Raw genomic sequence first — 20,713 nt, 5'->3', positions numbered from 1 at the left:
ACCAATATTCAATGTGATTGCATGGTGGTAGAAAATATGGTAGGTATCTTGAGTAAAAGCGCTGTGTGATTGATTTGTGACCTAAAGTAGCTGCTTTTTTCCCTTGGAATGTTGGGGTTATTTTCTAGAAAGAATGACTGGTAGACCAAAGCCAAAACTGCTGAGGAGTAGACTCTGACAACCCCATAGGATCAAACACCCGACCTTTCAGATCGTAACTGAGTGCTTTCACCACAGTGCCACAAGGACTGCTGACTGACAGGCTATGACTATTCAGATGTGGGTTTTTAAATTTTCAAGAAGATGTGGCATGTCCCTTCAGAGAAAACAGTTGACAGTATTTGATGCCAGTGATAAAATCAGAGCTTTCAAGTGCAAATTAGGCTGTTTGAGATTCATATGTGGCTCTCAAATACCTGTTTGTGCAAAAATTATACCTTTTAAGACGGATTTTTAAAGACTTTTTTGATTAGCTCTGTAGAGATATTAACAAATATAATTTTAAAAATATATCATATAATGAAATATGCCAACATATGGAAGATCTGCTTAACTCAGAATGACCAATATGTGACCCTACAGAATTGTATATGTGGAAAAAGACCCATTCAAATTTCAAAACAGACTAGTGGATTTTCATGTACAAACAGTTTATTGACATGGTTTCAGAGTCTGCATTTCTACATTATAATTGATCTTTAAGAAACTACCACTTGTTGATTGTAGGTACAGTTTCAAAGGAGACGATCTATAATTATCCAAAAATATTATTAAAGTACTCCCCCTTTCTAACCACAAATCTATCTGTGTGAGACTGGTTTTCCTCATATGCTGCTCAGCAAATCCAATGCCAAAGAAGCTGTAAGAACCCAGCTGTCTCCTATTAAGCTGCACATTAAAGAAATTTGCAAAAATGTAGAGAAGTGCCGTTCTTATCATTATTTTTCAATAGTTATTTTCATAAAAATATGTTCTGTATACTGACATACAATGAGCTTTTCACTGTTACTTTTAAATTAAGAAATAAACTATTTAACATTTTCTCAGCCTTGCTTTCTAGTATCGTATATATTGATAGATATCATCTACCTAGGCAAAGCTCATTGGTGTTCTGAGTAATTTTCAAGAGCGAAAAGTGCTTAATACCCAAACATTTGATTTCCCCTATTGTTCTAGAGGAAAAAAGACCCAGAACTTAAATATAGTCAATGTTGTTGTTAAGTACCGTCAAGTCAATTCCAACTCAGTGAGATTACATAGGGTTTCTGAGGAGCAGCTGGTAGATTTGAACCACCAATCTTGCAGTTAGCAGTCTAGTGCTTATCCTCCAGTGCCACACAGAGAACCTTTAATTAAGCCTTAAAAAGGACAAAGACAATCATCTGGATAAGGAAAATCATCAACATTAGGCCAAAATGGATTCCAATGAATTCACATCCGTGGCGCAAATTATAGAAAACAAAGAAAATAGTTACAAAATCATGACTGGAAGCAGATCAGTTCATCACTGTCGTAGGTGGGACTACAGAAACTAGGAATGGACCATGATTGGAATGTGTATACAATTGCAGATTTTAGAAGTTTATAGGATTGGTTCTGGGGCTTTGACCACCTGGCTCCATGGTAGAGTGTGTCTCAGGACCATACAGATCTGAGTCACAGCTGCCAGGATCCCAACTTTTAGATGACATGCAGCTAGGGTTGGTAAAGCACTAAGGACCTATCCAAGCAGGTTCCTTGATTCTCAGTGCAAACTGTGGGGCCAGCCAGTCTCTTCCTGGATTGGCTTGGACGTTGTAATCTGCTTTCAAACACATTCTGCCTCAGGACAAAATTGCCACATTGCTGTTAATGGTCAGAAAGAACTCAAATAGCCTCTGCATTAACGCCCAGACTCAAAATGGAATTAGGGCTCTCACTTTAAACTAAGGCCTTCCACAAAGAAGTGCTTTAGCATTTAAACTCTGATACAAGTGTATTATCTAGTATGCTGTGGATTGTTGTTGTTAAATGCTGTCAAATTGGTTCTGACCCATAGAGACCCTGTGTAGGGTTTCCAAGGAGCAGCTGCTGGGTTTGAACTGCCAACCTTGTGGCTCACAGTCCAGTGCTGATCCTACAGGAATATGTAGAAGTGGTGTCTGTCCCATCTTCTGAAGTCAGAGAGCATTGCCTTCTTTTATATCATAAAAATGTTCCCAGACTCAGTTTCCCAAACCTGAAAAGTGGGGACTCATTGGGTCTGCTACCCATCATTGGGTTAAGAGTAACCCCAGAGTGGGTGGTTGAGCAGTAGTAAGATACTATCACTTGTAACAAGTAAGGAGACAGGGAGATCGTTCTCAAAAGGCTGTCTCTCCAAACAAAGAATTCAGGAAGTTTTTAAGCTTTAGGGGAATAAGGAAAATTATGCATATTCATAACATTTATTTGAAATAGTATGTATTATTATTCAAGAAGGGATAGGTTAAGACTTGACCTATAAGTCTCTGTCATACCCCTCAATTCTAAAGTGGGTCTGAGTTGCTCTAATGACATAGTTTCAGTAGACTTTTGTTCCTGGCTTGAGGGAACAAGGTGGTCCTTACGACACATGTTCTCTAATCAGATTGGAACTGGCTCAGGGGGCCCTGGCTTGAAGAGTATCTGTAACAGGGAAATTAACAGCTGTTTTATGGTCACTGTGCCTGGTATCAGTTTGGAAGGTCTCTTTTCATGGAGAAACGCCAGTGGACCTCCTCTACTGCAAGAAACAGGCTTTTGTGAATCTTTTTTCTTTACGTATAATTTTCTTATAAGGCTTAACTCAAAGCACCCTTAAGTCTGGGTAGGAGTTTTTCAGGTAGGAATTGGCTTTAAAAGTATAGTATCATACATTATGTTTTACTGCATGCACCTGGGTCTGTGTCTTGAGTCCATGTATTGATGCACATTCTTAAGAGAGATAGTTCTTGGTCACAGACAGGTATTTGAAAACCACACAGGAATATTAAGTACTCTCGGTTTCTAATTAATGCCCCTTTTAAACCGTGCTGTCTAATAACCACTTGTCTGTCAGTTTGTCGTACTGGGGTGGCTTGTGTTTTGCTGTGATGCTGGAAGCTATGCCATCGGTATTTTAATTACAAGCTGGGTTACCCTGGTAGACAAGTTTCAGCTGTGCTTTACTGATTATTTGAAGGCTTTTGACTGTGGATCATGACAAGCAATGGGTACTCTTAATTATGCTCATGAGAAACCTATACATAGATCAAGAGGCAGTCACTCAAACAGAACAAAGAGACACTTACATGGTGGTGGTTATGTGCCCTGGAGTTGATTCCGACTCATAGCAAACCTGCATAGGGTTTTGGGGGGGGGTAAATCTTTACAGGAGCAGAAAGCCTCATCTTTCTCCCGCAGAACAGCTGGTAGTTTCAAACTGCTGACCTTGAGGTTAGCAGCCCAACTCATAACCACTACATTCCTGGAGCTCCTAAAGGGACACTGGATGGTTTAAAATCAGGAAAGGTGTGTGCTAGGATTGTATTCTTTTACCATACTTATTCAACCTGTATGCTGAGCAAATAATACGAGAAGCTGGGTTCTATGAAGAAAAACATGGCATCAGGATTAGAGGAAGACTCATTAACAACCTGTGATATGCAGATGATACAACTTTGCTTGCTAAAAGCTGAGAGGACTTAAAATACTTATTAATGATGATCACAGACTACAGCCTTCAGTATGAATTGCACGTCTATGTAAAGAAAACAAAAATCCTCACACCTGGACGAATAAATGACATCATGATAAATGGAGAAAAGATTGAAGTTGTCAAAGATTCATTTTGTTTGGATTCACTATCTACACTTATGGGAGCAGCAGTGAAGAAATCAAATGACATATTGCATTAGGTAAATCTGCTGCAAAAGTCCTTTTTAAAGTGTTCAAGAGCAAAAATGTCAGTTTGAGGTCTAAGGGTTACCTGACTCAAGCCATGGTATTTTCAATAACCTCACATACATGTGAAAGTTGGACACTGAATAAAGAAGACATAGAAGAATTGGTGCATTTGAGTTATGGTGTGGGAGAAGATGATTAAAAGTACCACGGGCTGCCAAAAGAACAAACCAATCTGGATAGTAAGAAGAATGCTCCTTAGAAGCCAGGATGTGAGACTTCTCTCATACTTCGGACATATTATCAGGAGAGACCAGTCCCTGGAGAAGGACATCATGCTTCATAATGTGGAAGGTCAGCAAAAAAAAATATCTCCAATGAAGTAGATTGGCAGCAGCAATGGGCTTAACTCTAGCGACAGTTGTGAGAATAGTGCAGGCCCAGGCAGTGTTTTGAACTGTTGTCCTTCGAGCCGCTATGAGCCGGCGCTTACTTGACGGCACTTAATAACAACAAGGAATATCAATTTAGTATTGAGAACATTGTTGTTATGAGAAGGAAAATAAGTTGAGGTACCAAATGGTCTTTACCTAGCCTATAAGGACTGAATGGTACTCCGTGCAGTTTATAGTTCTTAGTATGTTATCTGTTAGCAGCCATAAATAGGATAATAATGAAGACTTGTGATGGTTTAAAATATCAGTACCTATTTTATTTTGTTATAAATTCTGTTGGCTTTCAGTTTTTTCAGATTATATAGTTTTGTAAAATTAACATTCCTTTGTCTTTAGTACTTTTCTAGCATATTGTTTTATTTGCTCTGGGAGATTAAATACTTGTGAAAATAATGTTGATTGTTACCCAGCACATCTTCCCTCCTGTTCCTTTCTGTGGCGGAACCTGTTCCTCATCCTTGGCAGCAGGCATGGGACATAATTTGTGCCATTTAATAACATCAAGCTAGTGCTTGACCAGAGATGGCCACATGATCTAACCTAGCCAATCAGAAACCTTTTCTTTGGGCTTTCTCTAACTGTAACGTTGTAATTCCAGAACTGTCTGGCCATGTTTCCTACTACAGTGAAACCTGTAAAAGCCAGAACTCCATGGGACTACTTTGTTTTTCTGGGTTTCACAGTGTTTTCTGACTCCGACAGGGTGCAATCTTACCACTTTTGTATCATTCTCAATTAATGGAAAATATTTGAGGTTTTCTTCTCTGATAGATTTCTACCATACACAATCTCTGGCTTCTGCATGAATAAAGCCTACTGTACAGAGAAAATGAAGTCAGCAGATAAAAGCAGAGTCTGAGGATAGGGGAAGAGAAAAAGAGAGGTTGGGATCTGGGGAAAGGTAGGGACAAAGATCATGAGTCCCTTTTTCCTGTGATAGCTCCATCCTTTCACCTTGTCTGCATAAACCTACAATTTATTCTTTTTCAATAGAATTAGGCCTAGTTAGGTTATTGCCATTGGAAACAAACAACCCTAATACATCATCAAAGTGGTTATTCTTTTTTCGGTTATTTCTCTAATGCCTACGTTTTAAAAAAGAATGATAGTTCAGAATCTTTTTAATGTGGTAAGAAAGTCAGTGATATCCATCTCACACATATGAAGTTATTTTATATATTAATTAGTAAAAATCCTCTTTATGTCCTTGAAGGCATGTCGATTTTTCTTAGAATTAACTACAAATTTAAAACCTTTAATCTGTACATTATTATGATAATTGTAATACTGGAATTATGATAACTTCAAAGAAGCCTGTTTTTCTTACTCGTTCAATTGCTATACCTTAATCTAATGCACTGTAGTCACATTAGCCTGCTAATTATCTTAGATAAAATATATATCATAATATATGTTTGTTTTTTTCTTTCAGGATAAGTGTTCTAAAAATAAACCAGCTAAAAAGAAAATTCCAAGGGATTATGCAGAATGGGATAAGTATGTTTTGTATTTCTTTATGTAAAATTTTTCACTGAGAAATTTTCTACCATAAACTACTACAATAACTTCTTAAATAAGTTTCTTAAGACTTTCAAGAATACAAGGTTATTTCTGAATAATACTAGAAGTATCTAGTCTAAGCATTTTTTTTTTCATTAAATCAAAAGCTACTGCATCCTTTTGTTTATAAGCCCAGTGGAAAAAACAAAATTATTTTACCTATCCAAAGTAAAAACGAACAAGACATTAAAAATAGAGACAGATCACAATTATAATTACAGAGTTCTAAGCAGTATAGACTATTTAAAGTTTATTTTTTATTGTTTGTTCAGCATTTGCACAGCAGATCGTATTGCACAATTTCTACGCATACAGTCCAGTGACGCGGATTACATTCTTTGACTTGTGTAACCACTCTTGCTCTTCTTTTCCGAATTGTTCCTCTCCGGTATCATAAACTCACTCACCCATAAGTTTCCGACTTAATTACTGTTGTCAATTGTATATCATATAGATAGTACTGAAAAGAGCATATTGTTCAAAGCAGACATTCTTTACTAAGTAAACCAAGCTAGTATATGGTTTGCAGTCCTAGTATGGTGCTGTAGGATAAGCACTGGATCTCAGGGTTGATTTGAACTTCATGGTCGGTAGTTCAAACTTTCCAGCTACTCCTCAGAAACCCTCTATGGTGTCACTATATGTCAGCCAGAAACAACTTGACAGTGCTTAATAACAACAATTTATTTGGTTTAAAGAAGACTTCAGGGGACAGTTTTAGTTTAAGATTTAACACTTATCTCAGGGTTTTATATATACGTATGTATGTCAAGGAGCTCTGGTAGCGTAGTGGTTATGAATCGGGCTGTGAACCGCAAGGTCAGCAGTTCGAAACTACCAGCGGTTCTGCGTGAGAAAGATGAGGTGTTCTGCTCCCGTAAAGATGTACAGCCTCGGAAACCCTGTGCAGGGTCGCTATGAGTCGGAACCGACTCCACGGCACTTAACAACAACAACATATGTATATATACACACACACATGCATCATTTCAGGGGTTCCTTAACTGCTCATAAAAGTCTAGATTACATAAGAATTTGAACTTCGTTTACTCATTTCATCAGAAATCTTCTATAGACGCTTTGTAGATCTGGTTAATTTTTAAGTCTTACTTTATTGCATGTTTTCTAAGAAAAAATAGGAGTGACTTATAATACAAACTTGTTTGCATTTTTTAGGTGTTCAGAGGTACAGGGATATAAATATAAGTGTGTCTGCAATAAATTGTGTTTTCTTACATTTATTACACTTTCTTCAGTTTTTATTATTCTTTCATTAAGATTTGACGTGGAGAAGGAATGTTCAAAAATTGATGGAGATTACAAAGAAGACACTGTAATAAACAAGTCACATTTATCTAAAATTGAGACAAGAATAGACATAACAGGTAATTTGAGGGGATGGAACAGGAATCATTAAAGAGTTTCAAAAAATGTTTGAATTATAATGGAATCTGCCAACATATCAGATATCCTCCTTCAATACTACATAATTTTATTAAAAGTCTGTAGATTTTCCCCTAGAGCTAACCACCGTTAACAAATTTGATTATATCTTTTAAATACTTGATGTTTAAGGTAATAGTTACTGTATTTGAACTTAGTACAACTTCAAAATACAAGGGTAGGTTAAAAAAAAGTATTGCTACTAGGATTCCTGGTGTAGTGCCATAGGATAAGCACTGGATTGCTAACTAGACCAGCCACTCCTTGGAGACCCTATCCAGGGTCACTGTGAGTCAGAACCAACATGAGGGCATTTCACACCACCACCATGAGGGTTCTGGTTCACATGTGCTCACACAGGTTTAAGTCTAAACAAAACATGTTCAAACATGTCTCTGCTGTCGGTGGTGGCAGACAAGATCTCTCACTAATAAATCTGTCTTAGTCTTGTTTTTTTGTTAAGTGCTATCGAGTCAATTCCAACTCATAGTGATCCTGTAGGGTTTACAAGGAGCAGCTGGTGAGTTTGAACTGCTGAGCTTGCAGTTCCTGTAGCTTCTTGTTAGTCTGCCTTTTTAAAAAGTCTCATCAACACAAGTGGCATCCAGGGGATCTGCTGGGTCAGGTAGATTCAAGGCAGAGAAGTAAGCTCAAAGGGCGAGGCTGTAATGGTTAAGTTATGTATCCATTTGGGCTGGACCATGATTCTCAATGGTTTGGCAATTTTGTAATGGTATAATCCAGTAGTTAAGTAATGATGTAATTTAACAGTTATGTAGTGATGCATACTATGATCTGATGTGACAATGTAGCCATCCTCTATGTTTGCATAAAGCTGAATAGCCCATAACAGCATGGTCTTTGGACCCCAACCATGTCGATAAGTGAGCAGTGGATGCGGTTGTAGGAGATAGAACTGCAGCACTGAATATGTTATTAGGCCAGTTAACTGACATCTCCCAGGAAACCATGGCCCTGAACCTCCAACTCAAGGAATCAAATCCCATGAGCTTTTTATTTGTACATAAGGAGCCTCAGCAGCTACTCTTGTTGATCTGTCTAACACACAACTAAATCAATTCAAACTTTTCAAAATAAGCATCCTTGAATTTAACTCTAAAAAAACTATGCTAAAGTATACTTTTTCACATATAACATATACATTTTTCATATTCCACAAAAATATAGATATTTATTTATTACATATAACATGCACATTTATTTCTAGGTTTAACTGATAAGGAAAAGGATTTTCTTGCTACTCATGAAAAGGAAAAAGGAAATGAAGCTTTCAACTCAGGGGATTATGAAGAGGCTGTAATGTATTATACTAGGTGAGCTGATTTTTCTTGTGGTTTAAATTTGCCTTTTTAAAAATGATCAGGTTTGAGTTTAGCTGCTGAGTTGATATAAGCTGGTAGTGTACATCAGAATTATTCGAGAAATTGTACTCATTATTTGTCAGCGATTCACTTAATGTTTGCTTTGTTTCCTCAGTACTTTTCTCAAATTTCTGGCCTTCTACCCTACCCCTACTTTTGATGACTCAACTTTCCTACTTTTCAGAGAAGGTAGAAACTGTCCAAAGAGACCTTGACAGAAAGTTCATCACGTTGCCATCAAGTTGATTGCTGACTCACAGCCACCCTGTAGGACAATGTGTAACTGCCCAAAGCTGTAATCTTTATGGAAGCAGATGACCACAGATTTCTCCCGAGGAACATCTGCTGGATTTGAACTATGGACATTTTAGTTAGCAGTTGAGCCCTTAACTTTGCAACCAGACCTCCTTTCATATAGCACAACAACAACAAAACTCCAAACCATCAAGTTAATTCTGACTCACAGTGACCCTACAGGACAAAATCGAACTGCTCTGTTGGATTTCCAAGCCTAAATCTTTTTCATCAACACTCAGGCATATATAATAATTTAAACCACCAAAGGGCACATTCTGCAAGCCTGCCTCCTGGCCGCCAGCTCTCAGTCCCTCTCTTCCATCAATCTAGACTCCTCAGCTTCTCCCTCTCTCCATGTCCCCATCTCTGCCTCCATCTCTGGTGTTGCTGCTTCTCTGGATAGGGTCCCACATTCTGCTTGTGTTTTTCTGTCTTGATGGCCCTAGGGTCCTCTGTTTCTCGACTGTAAGATTAACCACTCCCCCATTATTTTTCAAAAATGTTTTATTGTGAATTATGTGATAGCTTACATGGGAGAACATTAGCTTTACATTCATCCTATCGTATATCATTTCATTACAATCCCCTCCATGCATCATCAACCAATCAAAGGGTATACACTTCAAGCCTGTCCCCCGGTTGTCAGCACATAACCCCTCTCCCTCACTGGGTCTAGAGTCCCCAGCTGCTCCATCTCTCCACGTCATCGTCTTACTCCTCCATTTTTGTTATAAAACTTCTACCTTTACAGTTGTGACAGTCACAATTAGTCATGATAACAATTACTCACATTGAATCATAAGAATCTTATCCCCATCTCTTTTTATCAGACTCATCTAGACAAGATGAAAACTATTCAGTGGGAACTCTATCTTCCCCCACACACTCTTAAACTCAATTCCCTCTTGAAACCTTGTAAGCCAGTCACTGCATGCCTTTATCACCCCCTCATTTTAGGTAGACAATGTCTAAGTTGCCCATCCCTATCTACCTTGTGTACAGAGGGGATAGCATTGATACTTGATGTGAAGACTCCTTCCCTCTCTGTTGATATTTTGAGCTACTACCTCCATGAGCATAGGTCAAGTTAATCAAATTGTAGCGATTTACCCCCATTTCCGTTATCGATTTTTTTTTATTTTTTTATCATCCCCTAGTCGAGTTCTGATTATCAAGCCATCGAGGCTAAGTCAAATGGGTACTGACTGCAAGTTTGGATGTTCTTGTGCATCTCCCTCATTTCTTATCAGCTGGATGCTTCACTCTCAGCTCTAGCCCTCTGTGGCTATGTGCTTGTCCAGTGGGCTCAGGTGTCCTCAGGTCTCACCACACGTAACACCAACCTGTCCTTCCTCTTCTCTCTCTCATCTCTTGATCAATGGGAGTCTATGGAACATGGTTGAACTTAGCCTATTTCTTCATTGCTGCCTTTCCCCCTCTTCCACTCACCATAGACCAATGTGATCGCCAGCGTGTTTACATGCCTGCTCATGTATTCCCTTTCAGTTTCAGTCTTACAAGGGGTTTTGCAAGACTCAATCTTTAAGGGAGCAAACACACTCTTTCTCCCATGGATTGCTGGTGGGTTTGAACTGCCAACCTTGAAGACCAATAGTTAGCCCACAGCACCACCAGGACTCCTTTTCATATATCATGGTGGTGGTGGTTTTATGCTGTGGAGTCAGTTCCGACTCATAGCGACACTGCTGCATAGGGTACCTGAGGCTGTAAATCTTTACAGGAGCAGAAAGCCTCATCTTTCTCCTGCAGAACAGCTGGTAGTTTAGAAGAGCTGACCTTGAGTTTAGCATCCAACTTGTAAACACTATGCTACCAGAGCTCCTTTTTCATATAGCATAAAGTAAAATTAGCTTCTGGAGTCAGATTTCTTGGATCTCTTTTAGCACTTGTAGATCTCCCTCCCACTACAGGGTCTTTGCACAGGTTGGGTCTTCTGTCTGGAATGCTCTTCCCTCCTGTCACTATTTTGTTAATTTTCATTTATACTTCAGGTTACCACCCATCCCTTCTTCAAGGTAGTCTTTCCTGACTTCCTTGTTTAAATCTCAACCTCACCCCAATTTATAGGCTCTTGAAACAATCTTACTTGTTTGCAGCACTTTTTCAAGGTAAGATTGAAGTTTGTGTGATTTGATGCCAACAGGATTTAAAGCTCTGTGAAGGCAGAACCCAAATGTCAGTTTTCATGCTACTGTATCCCCAATACCCAGTGAAGCTCTTGGTTCCTAGAAGGTGTTTAATAAATATTTATTGTATGAACTTTTGCGGTTCTTATAGTCTGTGACTATGAGGTGTCCTGGTGTGGAGCTTCAGGATAATGCATTGGATTGCAGGGTCAGTTTGAGCCATGAGGTAGGTGGTTCATACCCACTAGCCACCCCTCAGAAACCCTACACAGGTTTGCTCTGAGTTGGAACTGACTCGGTAGTACTTAACAACAACAAAGACAACAACATAGTCTATAAAGGGAGTGTGGTGGTTCTGGGGGATAAACACTGGACTGTGAACCACAAGGTTGGCATTTTGAGCTCTGTAGGAGAAGGATGATGCTTTCTGCTCCCACAAAGATTTACAGCCTCAGAAACCTTGTACTGGGTTACTGTGAGTTGGAACCAAGTTGAAGGCACTTAGAACAACAACATAATCTATGAAAAACAGATAAAATAGTATACAAACTGTGCCTATAGAATCACTAATGTTACCTTAAAACTAAACTCTGTAAAATCTTCTTTCAACTTTCAGAATGAAGATAATTGGTTTTATTTTATTTATTTTTAATGTTATTTCTTTCTCTGGAGAAGTTGGTCTCAAACCGTTTAAGTGAACACAGAAGGTAAAGAGGAGATTTAATGATTCAGTGTCGTCTCCCCTGTTAGCCAAGTTGATGTCAGACCTACCCAGCTCTGATATTGTTCCTTCTCCTCTTACAGAGCTCTACCAGAATAGAGGGACACAACTTTGATGTCCCTTTGAGGGGTCATATTGTAGCTGAATTAAAGCAGCATGGCATGTTAGTGAAGGGAACTCAGATTGCTTCTTTCTGACCTTGGGCAGGTTCTTCAACTGTCTTGCCTCCGTTTCTTCACAGGGATAAGGCTATAATAATAGTACCTGCATGAGGAGCCTTGTTGGTGTAACAGTTAAGTGCTTCAATGTTAAGCACAAGATTGGTGGTTCAGACTCACCCAGTGGCTTCATTAGAGGAAGATCTGACAATCTGCTCCCATAAAGATTACCCCCTTGAAGACCCTATCGGGGCAGTTCTACTCTGTCACGTGGGAGACCTGGTGTATTGCCATAGGATAAGCACTTAACCTCCAAGTAGGTTTGAACCACAAGGTTAGCAGTTCAAATTCACCAGATGCTCCTCGGAATCCCTATACAGGGTCATTAGGAGTTGGAACCAACTTGACGGCATTTAACAACAAACAACAACAACTCACATGGGGTCGCTATGAGTTGGAATTAACCTAATGGCACCCAACACCACCACCACCTCAGGACTGTTATGAGAATAAAATAAAACAACATGCTGAAGGGCAAGATAATGTGCTGGTGAAGCGTGCCATCGCTGGGCCAGACTGGGTTTGAATCTTGGCTCAGATCATTTAACCTTTCTGTTACATCTGTTTTCTAATCTGTAAAATGGGAAGGACAGTAGTACTACCTCCATGGATTGTAATGACAAATGACTTGTGTACTGTAAACTACTTAGTGCCTGGCCTATGTATGCAGTGTAAGAGACTCCTATTAGTTTCCGTATGTGTTGTCCATGTAGATTCTATACCCCACCATGCAATTTCTTTATAGTCATCTTTAATGATTTTAGTAGGTCAGCGGTTCGAAACTACCAGCTGCTCCGCGGGAGAAAGATGAGGTTTTCTACTCCTGTAAAGAGTTACACCCTCAGAAACCCTGTACAGGGTCGCTATGGGTTGGAACCGACTCAACGGCACTTAACAACAACAACAACTAACCTAAAGGTTGGCGGTTCAAGCCCAGCCAGCATTACCACAGAAAAAAAAAGATCTAGTTATCTGCTTCTGTAAAGATTACCACTAAGAAAATCCACTAAAGATTACCACAGTGACATGGGTCACTGTGAGTCAGAATCAAGTCTAAAGCAATGGTTTGATTTTGCTCTGGTAATGATTTTGGTCAATTGACACTTTTTGTGACTTTTCCATTTTCATCTTCTATTCCTTTTCTGGATTTAGTAAATTCAGTACACCAATAACCTTACCTTCTCTTTACATTTGTTGCTGTTAAGTACAGTCAAGTCATTTCCAACTCAGAGCAACCCTGCATAGGGTTTCCAAGGAGTGGCTGGTGAGTTTGAGTCACCAACCTTGCAATTCAAACCATATTTCACAGCATGTTCTAAATCAAGTTTTTGAGCAACAGCCCAGGAGATATTAAGAATTTTTTTGCACTCATACTTGTAAATCTAATAAAATTTGTTTTCCTAAAGTCCATAGTTCTCATCCCATTGATTACTGGCCTCTTTTTCCTTCAATTAAATTACTTTATGATCACTTTCTTAGAGTTACTTGTACATTCAGATTACAAACTGATTTGTGTCTGTTAACACAATAACAACACAGTAAAGTTGTGGTTGTTTGTTCCATTTTTTGTGCTAGGTAAGCTGTCCCCAAGAAGTCAAAAAGAAAAAAAGTGCTTGATATTTGAGATTAATTAAACAGATGTTTTAATCAGTGGGTATTTACTAGGAACACAGGTGGCACGATGGTTAAGTACTCAGCTGCTAACTGGAAGATTTGAATTCAGGAATGGCTCCAAGGGAGAAAAGACTAGGTGTTCTGCTCCCATGAAGATTACAGCCTACAAAACCACATGGGGCAGTTCTATATGTTGGAATTAACTCGATGACACACAACAAAATTCTCACATTGCTATTAAAGCTTGAGTCAACTCTAAAGTCTTTAATTGGTTATATAAATACCTATGTACATATTGCTTTTGTGTGTTTGTAGAATTGTATTTTATTACTTTTGATGATCTAGGCCATAATTGCTTTATTTACAACGTTAGCTGAGTTTCTGTCTTATGTTTACCTTGCTTCTGTCTGCTGAGGACCAATCAGTGCTTCTCTTATAGGAGTCTATCGGTTCTGCCTACTGTGGCTGCGTATAACAATCGAGCTCAAGCAGCAATCAAGCTACAGAACTGGAACAGTGCTTTTCAGGATTGTGAAAAGGTCTTGAAGTTAGAACCTGGAAACCTAAAGGGTAAAAAAAAAATTCTCAGAATATATTTTTAACTTTACAGCAGGATCTGATCTATTAAAGGCGATTTTTATACACTCATTGCATTTACCCTAAACTATGCAAAGTAAACTCAGATTTGTTCTTGTGAGTCACCACCATTATAAAATTACTTTAAATTTAACTTCTATTTGGAATGTAAGCCCCTGATTATTTGTACTAAATTGAATAATCAGATGATTATTCAATCAGAAAATTGAATAAAATGTTTTAAGAACTAAAACTTGATTCAAATTCTGTAGTTTAATCTGAAAAAACCATTTAAGAATATTTTAATATGGACATTTTCTGGTACTCTCAGTGCTGTGTCTGATATAATAAAGTAAACAGTCCATACTGGAGCTGCAGAACATTTTACCATCTGATCTGTGGGCATTTCCTCCATGATGTCCATGTTGTTGTTGTTAAGTGCCATTGAGTCGATGCTGACCCATGGCGACCCTGTATAGGGTTTCCAAGGAGCAGCTGGTGAGCTTGAACCGCCGACCTTGCAGTTCAAATGACTTTGCAGTCTGGCGCATTAATCCACGGCGCCATACCATAGATACTTAAAATGCATCCAAAACAGACTAGTTGTTCCACCCAAACCTGCACTTGAATTTCCTGCCTCGGTGACTCTTGCGCTCCATGGCCCAGCCTGGAGTATGCCAGTCAGACTCGCTTTTCTTCCTTTTCTGTCATCAAGAAGCACACATTCATTCCAAGAGGGAGTCTCACAAATTATAATAGACAGAATATATGAAGTGGTGTTAAAAAGTTTGTGGGAAAATGGAATGAAAAAATTATGAAGCCCCTTTGTAATTCTTTTAAATTCCTTTAAACATCAAATGTTGTTAAGTGCCATTGAGTTGGTTCTGACCCACTGCAACCCTGTATAGGATTCTCTATGAGCAGCTGGTGGGTTTGAACTGCTGACCTTGTGGTTCGCAATCCAGTGCTTATCCTACAGCACCTTACCAGGAGTCCATAAACATAAGTAGACTTCAAATACATGTAAGTACTTAGTTTTTTCCCCTCACCTGGAACATGCCCCTTTGTGTCTGCAAACATGGGTAGGCAGATGTCATAGATGTGCTGAGGATTACCTGGTACATCTGCCCTGGCCATCATTGCCAGTTACTGCCTTCCATTCCACAGTAAAGTCATCTTGTGTCTGTATTTTGTGCTAGCTGTTCTTCATCATAGAGTATGGATGAGCTCTCAGCTGTCATCAGGCACCTGGTAAAGCTTCTGTGTTCTTCTCATGGGCCCACCAGGCCACCGCTCTGTCAGATCCTTTGCCAAGAGTCTGATGCATGGATTAACTCCATTAATTTTCACAACTGCCTCATAGAGGTACAGATACTACTGTTAGCATACCCATTTTATAGAGCAAGTAACTCAGGTACAGACAGGTTAAGCATTTCACTCAAGGTCACAGAGCAAGTGAATGGCAGAGCCAGGACTCAAAACCAAATGACAGACTCCAGAGCTACTCTCTTGCCACTAGAATGGCTTTGTGTTTTAATATTTTCCTGCTTGAGTAATTTCTTAAACACCAAAACTTTCACTACTGAAAGGCAAATCTGGAAAAGTCAGACGGGTAGTAAGCATAGCCATAAGCCATTAAGAAATCTTACGTTTGCCTAAGTGAATAAATAACTTCCTCGTCAAAACTTTATTTTTAGCTGGAAAAAAAACAAAACACCTTGTTCCAAGCATAATGTGGCAGGTTGGATACAATCCTGGAACAGAAAAAGTGTATTAGTAGAAAAACGGGTAAAATCTGAGTAGTCTGTAGTTGATAGTATCACGCCTAAGTTAATTTTGGTGGTGGTTATATAAGATGTTAGCATTACGGGGAATGGCTAAAGGTATAGGGGAACTCTATGTATTATCTTTGCAACTTTTCTGTAAACATAAAATTATTCTAAATAAAAAAAATTAAATAATTTTTATATCAATATTTCTTCATAAAAATTCCCTTTCCAAAAGCTGGAATAGCAACAGCTAAAGGGTACTTGACTCCTGGTGTGGCACTGTAGGATCAGCACTGGGCTGCGAACCACAAGGCCAGTGGTTCAAATCTACCAGCTGCTCCTCAGAAACCCTATACAAAGTTGCTATGAGTTGGAGTCAACCTGATGGCCCTCAGCAGCAACAACAAACTGTACTTAAAGCAAGCACAGTGTTACAGTTTTGATTACCTTTATGAAAATGTGACTTATGCTTTCAATTTTCACGGCTCATTGTAAGACTCAAAGTTGGTCAAATTTATAATTCAGTTTTTAAATGGCATATGAAAATGTGTCAGATGTAAACTCTCAAATTTCAGAATTACAAGCCTGATTCTTTTCAAAATAATGACTATATAAAGTTCTCTTATTATGTGTTGTTTTGTTAAGTGCTGTTGAGTCAGTTCCAACCCATCGCGACCCTGTATGGGGTTTCCAAGGAGCAGCTGGTGAGCTTGAACTACCAACTTTGTAGTTCAAATGGCTTTTCAGTCTGGCGCATTAACCCACAGTGCCACACCAAGACGCCGTCTTATTATATAGTGACAGATAATAATGAGACTAGAAGGCATTCATTTTTTAGCATTAAATAATTACTAAATTGTCCACTGAAACCTATCCAAAACATTGATGCAAGTGAACAAAGCACTCAGTTTCTGACTTACTGATCAGGATTCTCTCAGAGTTACTAGTGCAAAATACCTCCTTCATTAGAATTTCACTTTTGAAATTATTTATATAGATTTTGCTAATGAATCCATATTCTAAGATAGGTGCTAGTCAGCAATATACTAAGTAAAGGATTTTCTAAATTTTCATAAAGTGGTGAAATAGTAAAATGATGCCAGTGGTGGCTATGAGAAGGAAAGCATTATTGTTACATAAAAAGCCCCCAATATTGCGTCACAATGTGGTACCTCTTAAGGGTTACCCAGTGGAGTTACTGAGACCCTGGAGCAGCTGGCAGGACCGGGGTTACCAGATGGGAGGTTGTTGGAGGAGAAGATTGCCTGATGTAGCTGCTTCCATTTATTTCAGTACCACTTTCTGTACGTACAACAATGTGAAAATGGGCGTTGCTAAGCCTTTGTATTAATAACATCCTAAACTTTTCTATGCTATTTATATTCTACTTGCAAAATTAGTTATAACTGTATGTTGTTGCTGTTGTTAAGTGCCATCGAGTTGGTTCCGAGCCATCTCGACCCTGTATAGGATTTCCAAGGAGCGACTGGTGAGCTTGAGACACCAACCTTGTAGTTCAAATGGCTTTGCAGTCTGGCACATTAACCCACAACTCCACCCCAGGACTCCACCACTTCTTAAAAAACCATAACTTTTATTTGTTTCGTCTTCAGCTCTTCTGCGCCGTGCCACTACGTATAAACATCAGAACAAGCTCCAGGACGCTGTAGAAGATCTGCGACAAGTACTGGATGTTGAACCTGAAAACGAGTTGGCTAAGGTAAGTACAAAAAGTGTCTTCTTACCTAATCCTATAGTTTGCTATTCTTGTACTTTTGTTGAAATCATACAAGTATTACTGGTTTCAACCTTGCTGAGTAAATCATATTGAGGATTAGGTCACAGCTTTAAAAACAAGTACACAAAAAGTTCATGGAAAAATAGAATCTAAGAGGTAATGAGATTTTTCCTTTAACTTTTTGAAGCCTCCTTGTAGAGCCCAGATATCCCAGAATATTAACATCTATTTGAAGGAGTTCTGGTGTGGTGCTGTAGGATAAGCACTGGACTGCTAACCACAAAATCAGCAGTTCAAACCTACCAGTTGCTCCTTGGAAGCCCTATATAGGGTCACTGTGAGTTGGGACTGACTCAGTGGCACTTAAAAACAACATTTGAAGTGGAATAAAGCAGGTTCTTAAAATTTTTTCCAAAACTAAAATAAGCACTGAACTGCTAACCACAAGTTTGGTGGTGTGAGCCTATCAGCTGCTCTGTAGGAGAAAGATGAGGCTTTCTGCTCCCATAAACATTTACAGCCTCAGAAACCCTGTGGGTTGCTATGGGTTGGAACTGTCTTGATGGCACTTATTAACAACAACAAGCCTGTGTCCAAAGGGCAAATAATTAATTTTTCTCTTCCCAGTAATCAATTGTAGGCAATGCTATTCTTTGAGCTAATCTTGATTTATTAAGCAGAATGGTACAGAAACTAGGGTTAGGCCTGAGCTCGGTGACCACCGAAGAGCATTGTATCTCTGTAACACTGACTGGCATAGTTAGCATAGCATCATTGGCAGCACTTACCACTGACTGAGCAGAGTGACTCAGATATGTACTTCGGGAGTTATGTATTAAGCTCTAAGTTGGAGAGATAAGTGCCAAGAACTATGAAAGGTCCAAGACTTTACCCTACTTAAAAATTGGCTCGCTAGACTAGTAAAAGATAAGAAACTCAGCTTAGAGACTAAACACCTAATTTATGCACAGCAAGCAAGCAGATAAGCTTTATTGTTGCATCAATTTCCCTTGCCACCTGGTCCCATTGAGGATGGCAGAATGGGCTAGGTGGTTGCTGCATACTCAGTGTGTTTGTGGCACAGTCAAGGAATCCCAAACTTAGGGAAACCCATCTTTTATAAAGGGTTACATGCAAACCTGCCCTGTCTCTGCTCTAGAGAAAAACATTACCTTTATTATACAGCGTCTCTCAGAGATACTGCGGGTTGCATTCCAGGCTACCACATTAATACAAACAGCATGATAAAGTGAGCCACGTGAATTTTTGGTTTCCCTGGTGTGGCCCTGTAGGACAAGCACCAGACTGCTAGCCACAAGGTTGGTGGTTCAAATCCACCAGCTGTTCTACTAAGGTCTTCACTCGACTCCATGTCATAAGTGTAGTGTCTTGACAGGAAGCCAGCAGATTTGAACCTACCTACTTTGAAGCCGCTCATCATGATGAAACTTAGACACAAAAAGAAAAAGTCAGTTTCCAAAGGTGGCAAGAGGCCTACAAAGAATATTAGGGAGAAAACAGCCTGCAAAGTTTCCTCTGCTTCCCAGCTTGTTAACTACAGTGGTTATGCCAACCGGGAGGGAGAATTAAAGTAGAAGAGGGTGGAGCAGATGAGAGAGAAGCAGCAGGCTGCCCGGGAGCAAGAGAAACACAGAGGCAGGACCATCGAGAGCTACTGTCAGGATGTCATGAGACGCCAGGAAGCATTTGAGCGCAAGGAGGAAGTTTTACAGGAATTAAATATGTTTCCTCAGCTGGATGATGAAGAGGAAGGCTTATTATAAGGATTTCCGTAAGGTGGTGGAGTACTCTGATGTGATTCTGGAAGTCTTGGATGCCAGAGATCCTTTGGGCTGTCGCTGCTTCCAAATGGAGGAGGCTGTCTTACAGGCAGATGTCAATAAGAAGCTGGTCTTGGTCTTAAACAAAATTGACCTGGTACCCAAGGAAGTTGTCGCAAAGTGGCTGGATTACCTTCGGAATGAACTGCCAACTGTGGTGTTCAAGGCCAGTACCCAGCATCAGATAAAAAACCTGAACCGCTGCAGTGTGCCAGTAGAGCAGGCCTCTGAGTCATTGCTGAAAAGCGAATCCTGTTTTGGAGCTGAAAACCTCATGAGGATTCTGGGGAACTATTGTCGCCTTGGTGAAGTGCGCACCCACATCCGTGTGGGGGTTGTGGGCCTTCCAATGTCGGGAAGAGCAGCCTGATCAATAGCCTGAAGCGCAGCCGTGCCTGCAGTGTGGGAGCTGTTCCTGGAGTTACCAAGTTCATGCAGGAGGTCTACTTGGACAAGTTCATTAGGTTGCTGGATGCCCCAGGCATTGTCCCAGGACCCAAATCAGAAGTGGGCACCATCCTATGCAACTGCATTCATGTGCAGAAGCTATCAGACCCTGTGACCCCAGTGGAGATCATCTTGCACCGCTGTAATCTGGAGGAGATTTCCAACTATTACGGCGTCTCTGGGTTCCAGACCACTGAACACTTTTTGACTGCAATAGCCCACCGTTTTGGAAAAAAGAAGGGAGGCATATACAGTCAGGAACAGGCAGCCAAAGCCGTCCTGGCTGACTGGGTGAGTGGAAAGATCAGCTTCTATACACTACCACCACCCACCCACACTTTACCTACTCATCTCAGTGCTGAGATTGTTAAGAAGATGACGGAGGTCTTTGACATTGAGGACACCGAAAAGGCCAACGAAGACACGATGGAATGCTTGGCCACTGGAGAATATGATGAGCTGTTGGGTGACATGGACCCGCTTGAGATGGAGATCAAGTGGCTCCATTCTCCGACGAGGGAAAATAGCAGATGCTGTTGAAAATAAAACCACCATGTATAAGATTGGCAATCTCACTGATTATTGTACCAATCCAAATACGCATCAAGTGGGGTGGGCTAAAC

The 20,713-nt window shown here is 39.8% G+C and overlaps 1 protein-coding gene across 1 annotated transcript in view; it reads left to right on the top strand.

Annotated features, from left to right (window-relative positions):
• The window catches only part of SPAG1 (sperm associated antigen 1), a 108,884-nt gene that overhangs the window by 16,748 nt on the left and 71,423 nt on the right, over positions 1 to 20,713 (top strand). The window contains exons 4-8 of the mRNA XM_006859181.1: positions 5,770 to 5,834; positions 7,176 to 7,282; positions 8,569 to 8,674; positions 14,159 to 14,289; positions 17,678 to 17,784. Coding sequence (XP_006859243.1) covers positions 5,770 to 5,834; positions 7,176 to 7,282; positions 8,569 to 8,674; positions 14,159 to 14,289; positions 17,678 to 17,784 — 516 coding nt within the window. The remainder of the gene's footprint in view (positions 1 to 5,769; positions 5,835 to 7,175; positions 7,283 to 8,568; positions 8,675 to 14,158; positions 14,290 to 17,677; positions 17,785 to 20,713) is intronic.

This window comes from Chrysochloris asiatica, unplaced genomic scaffold (genome assembly GCF_000296735.1).
Source record: "Chrysochloris asiatica unplaced genomic scaffold, ChrAsi1.0 scaffold00031, whole genome shotgun sequence".
Classification (NCBI taxonomy): Eukaryota; Metazoa; Chordata; class Mammalia; order Afrosoricida; family Chrysochloridae; genus Chrysochloris; species Chrysochloris asiatica.
Note: the sequence above shows the minus strand (reverse complement) of the source record. Positions and strands in the feature narration are given on the sequence as shown.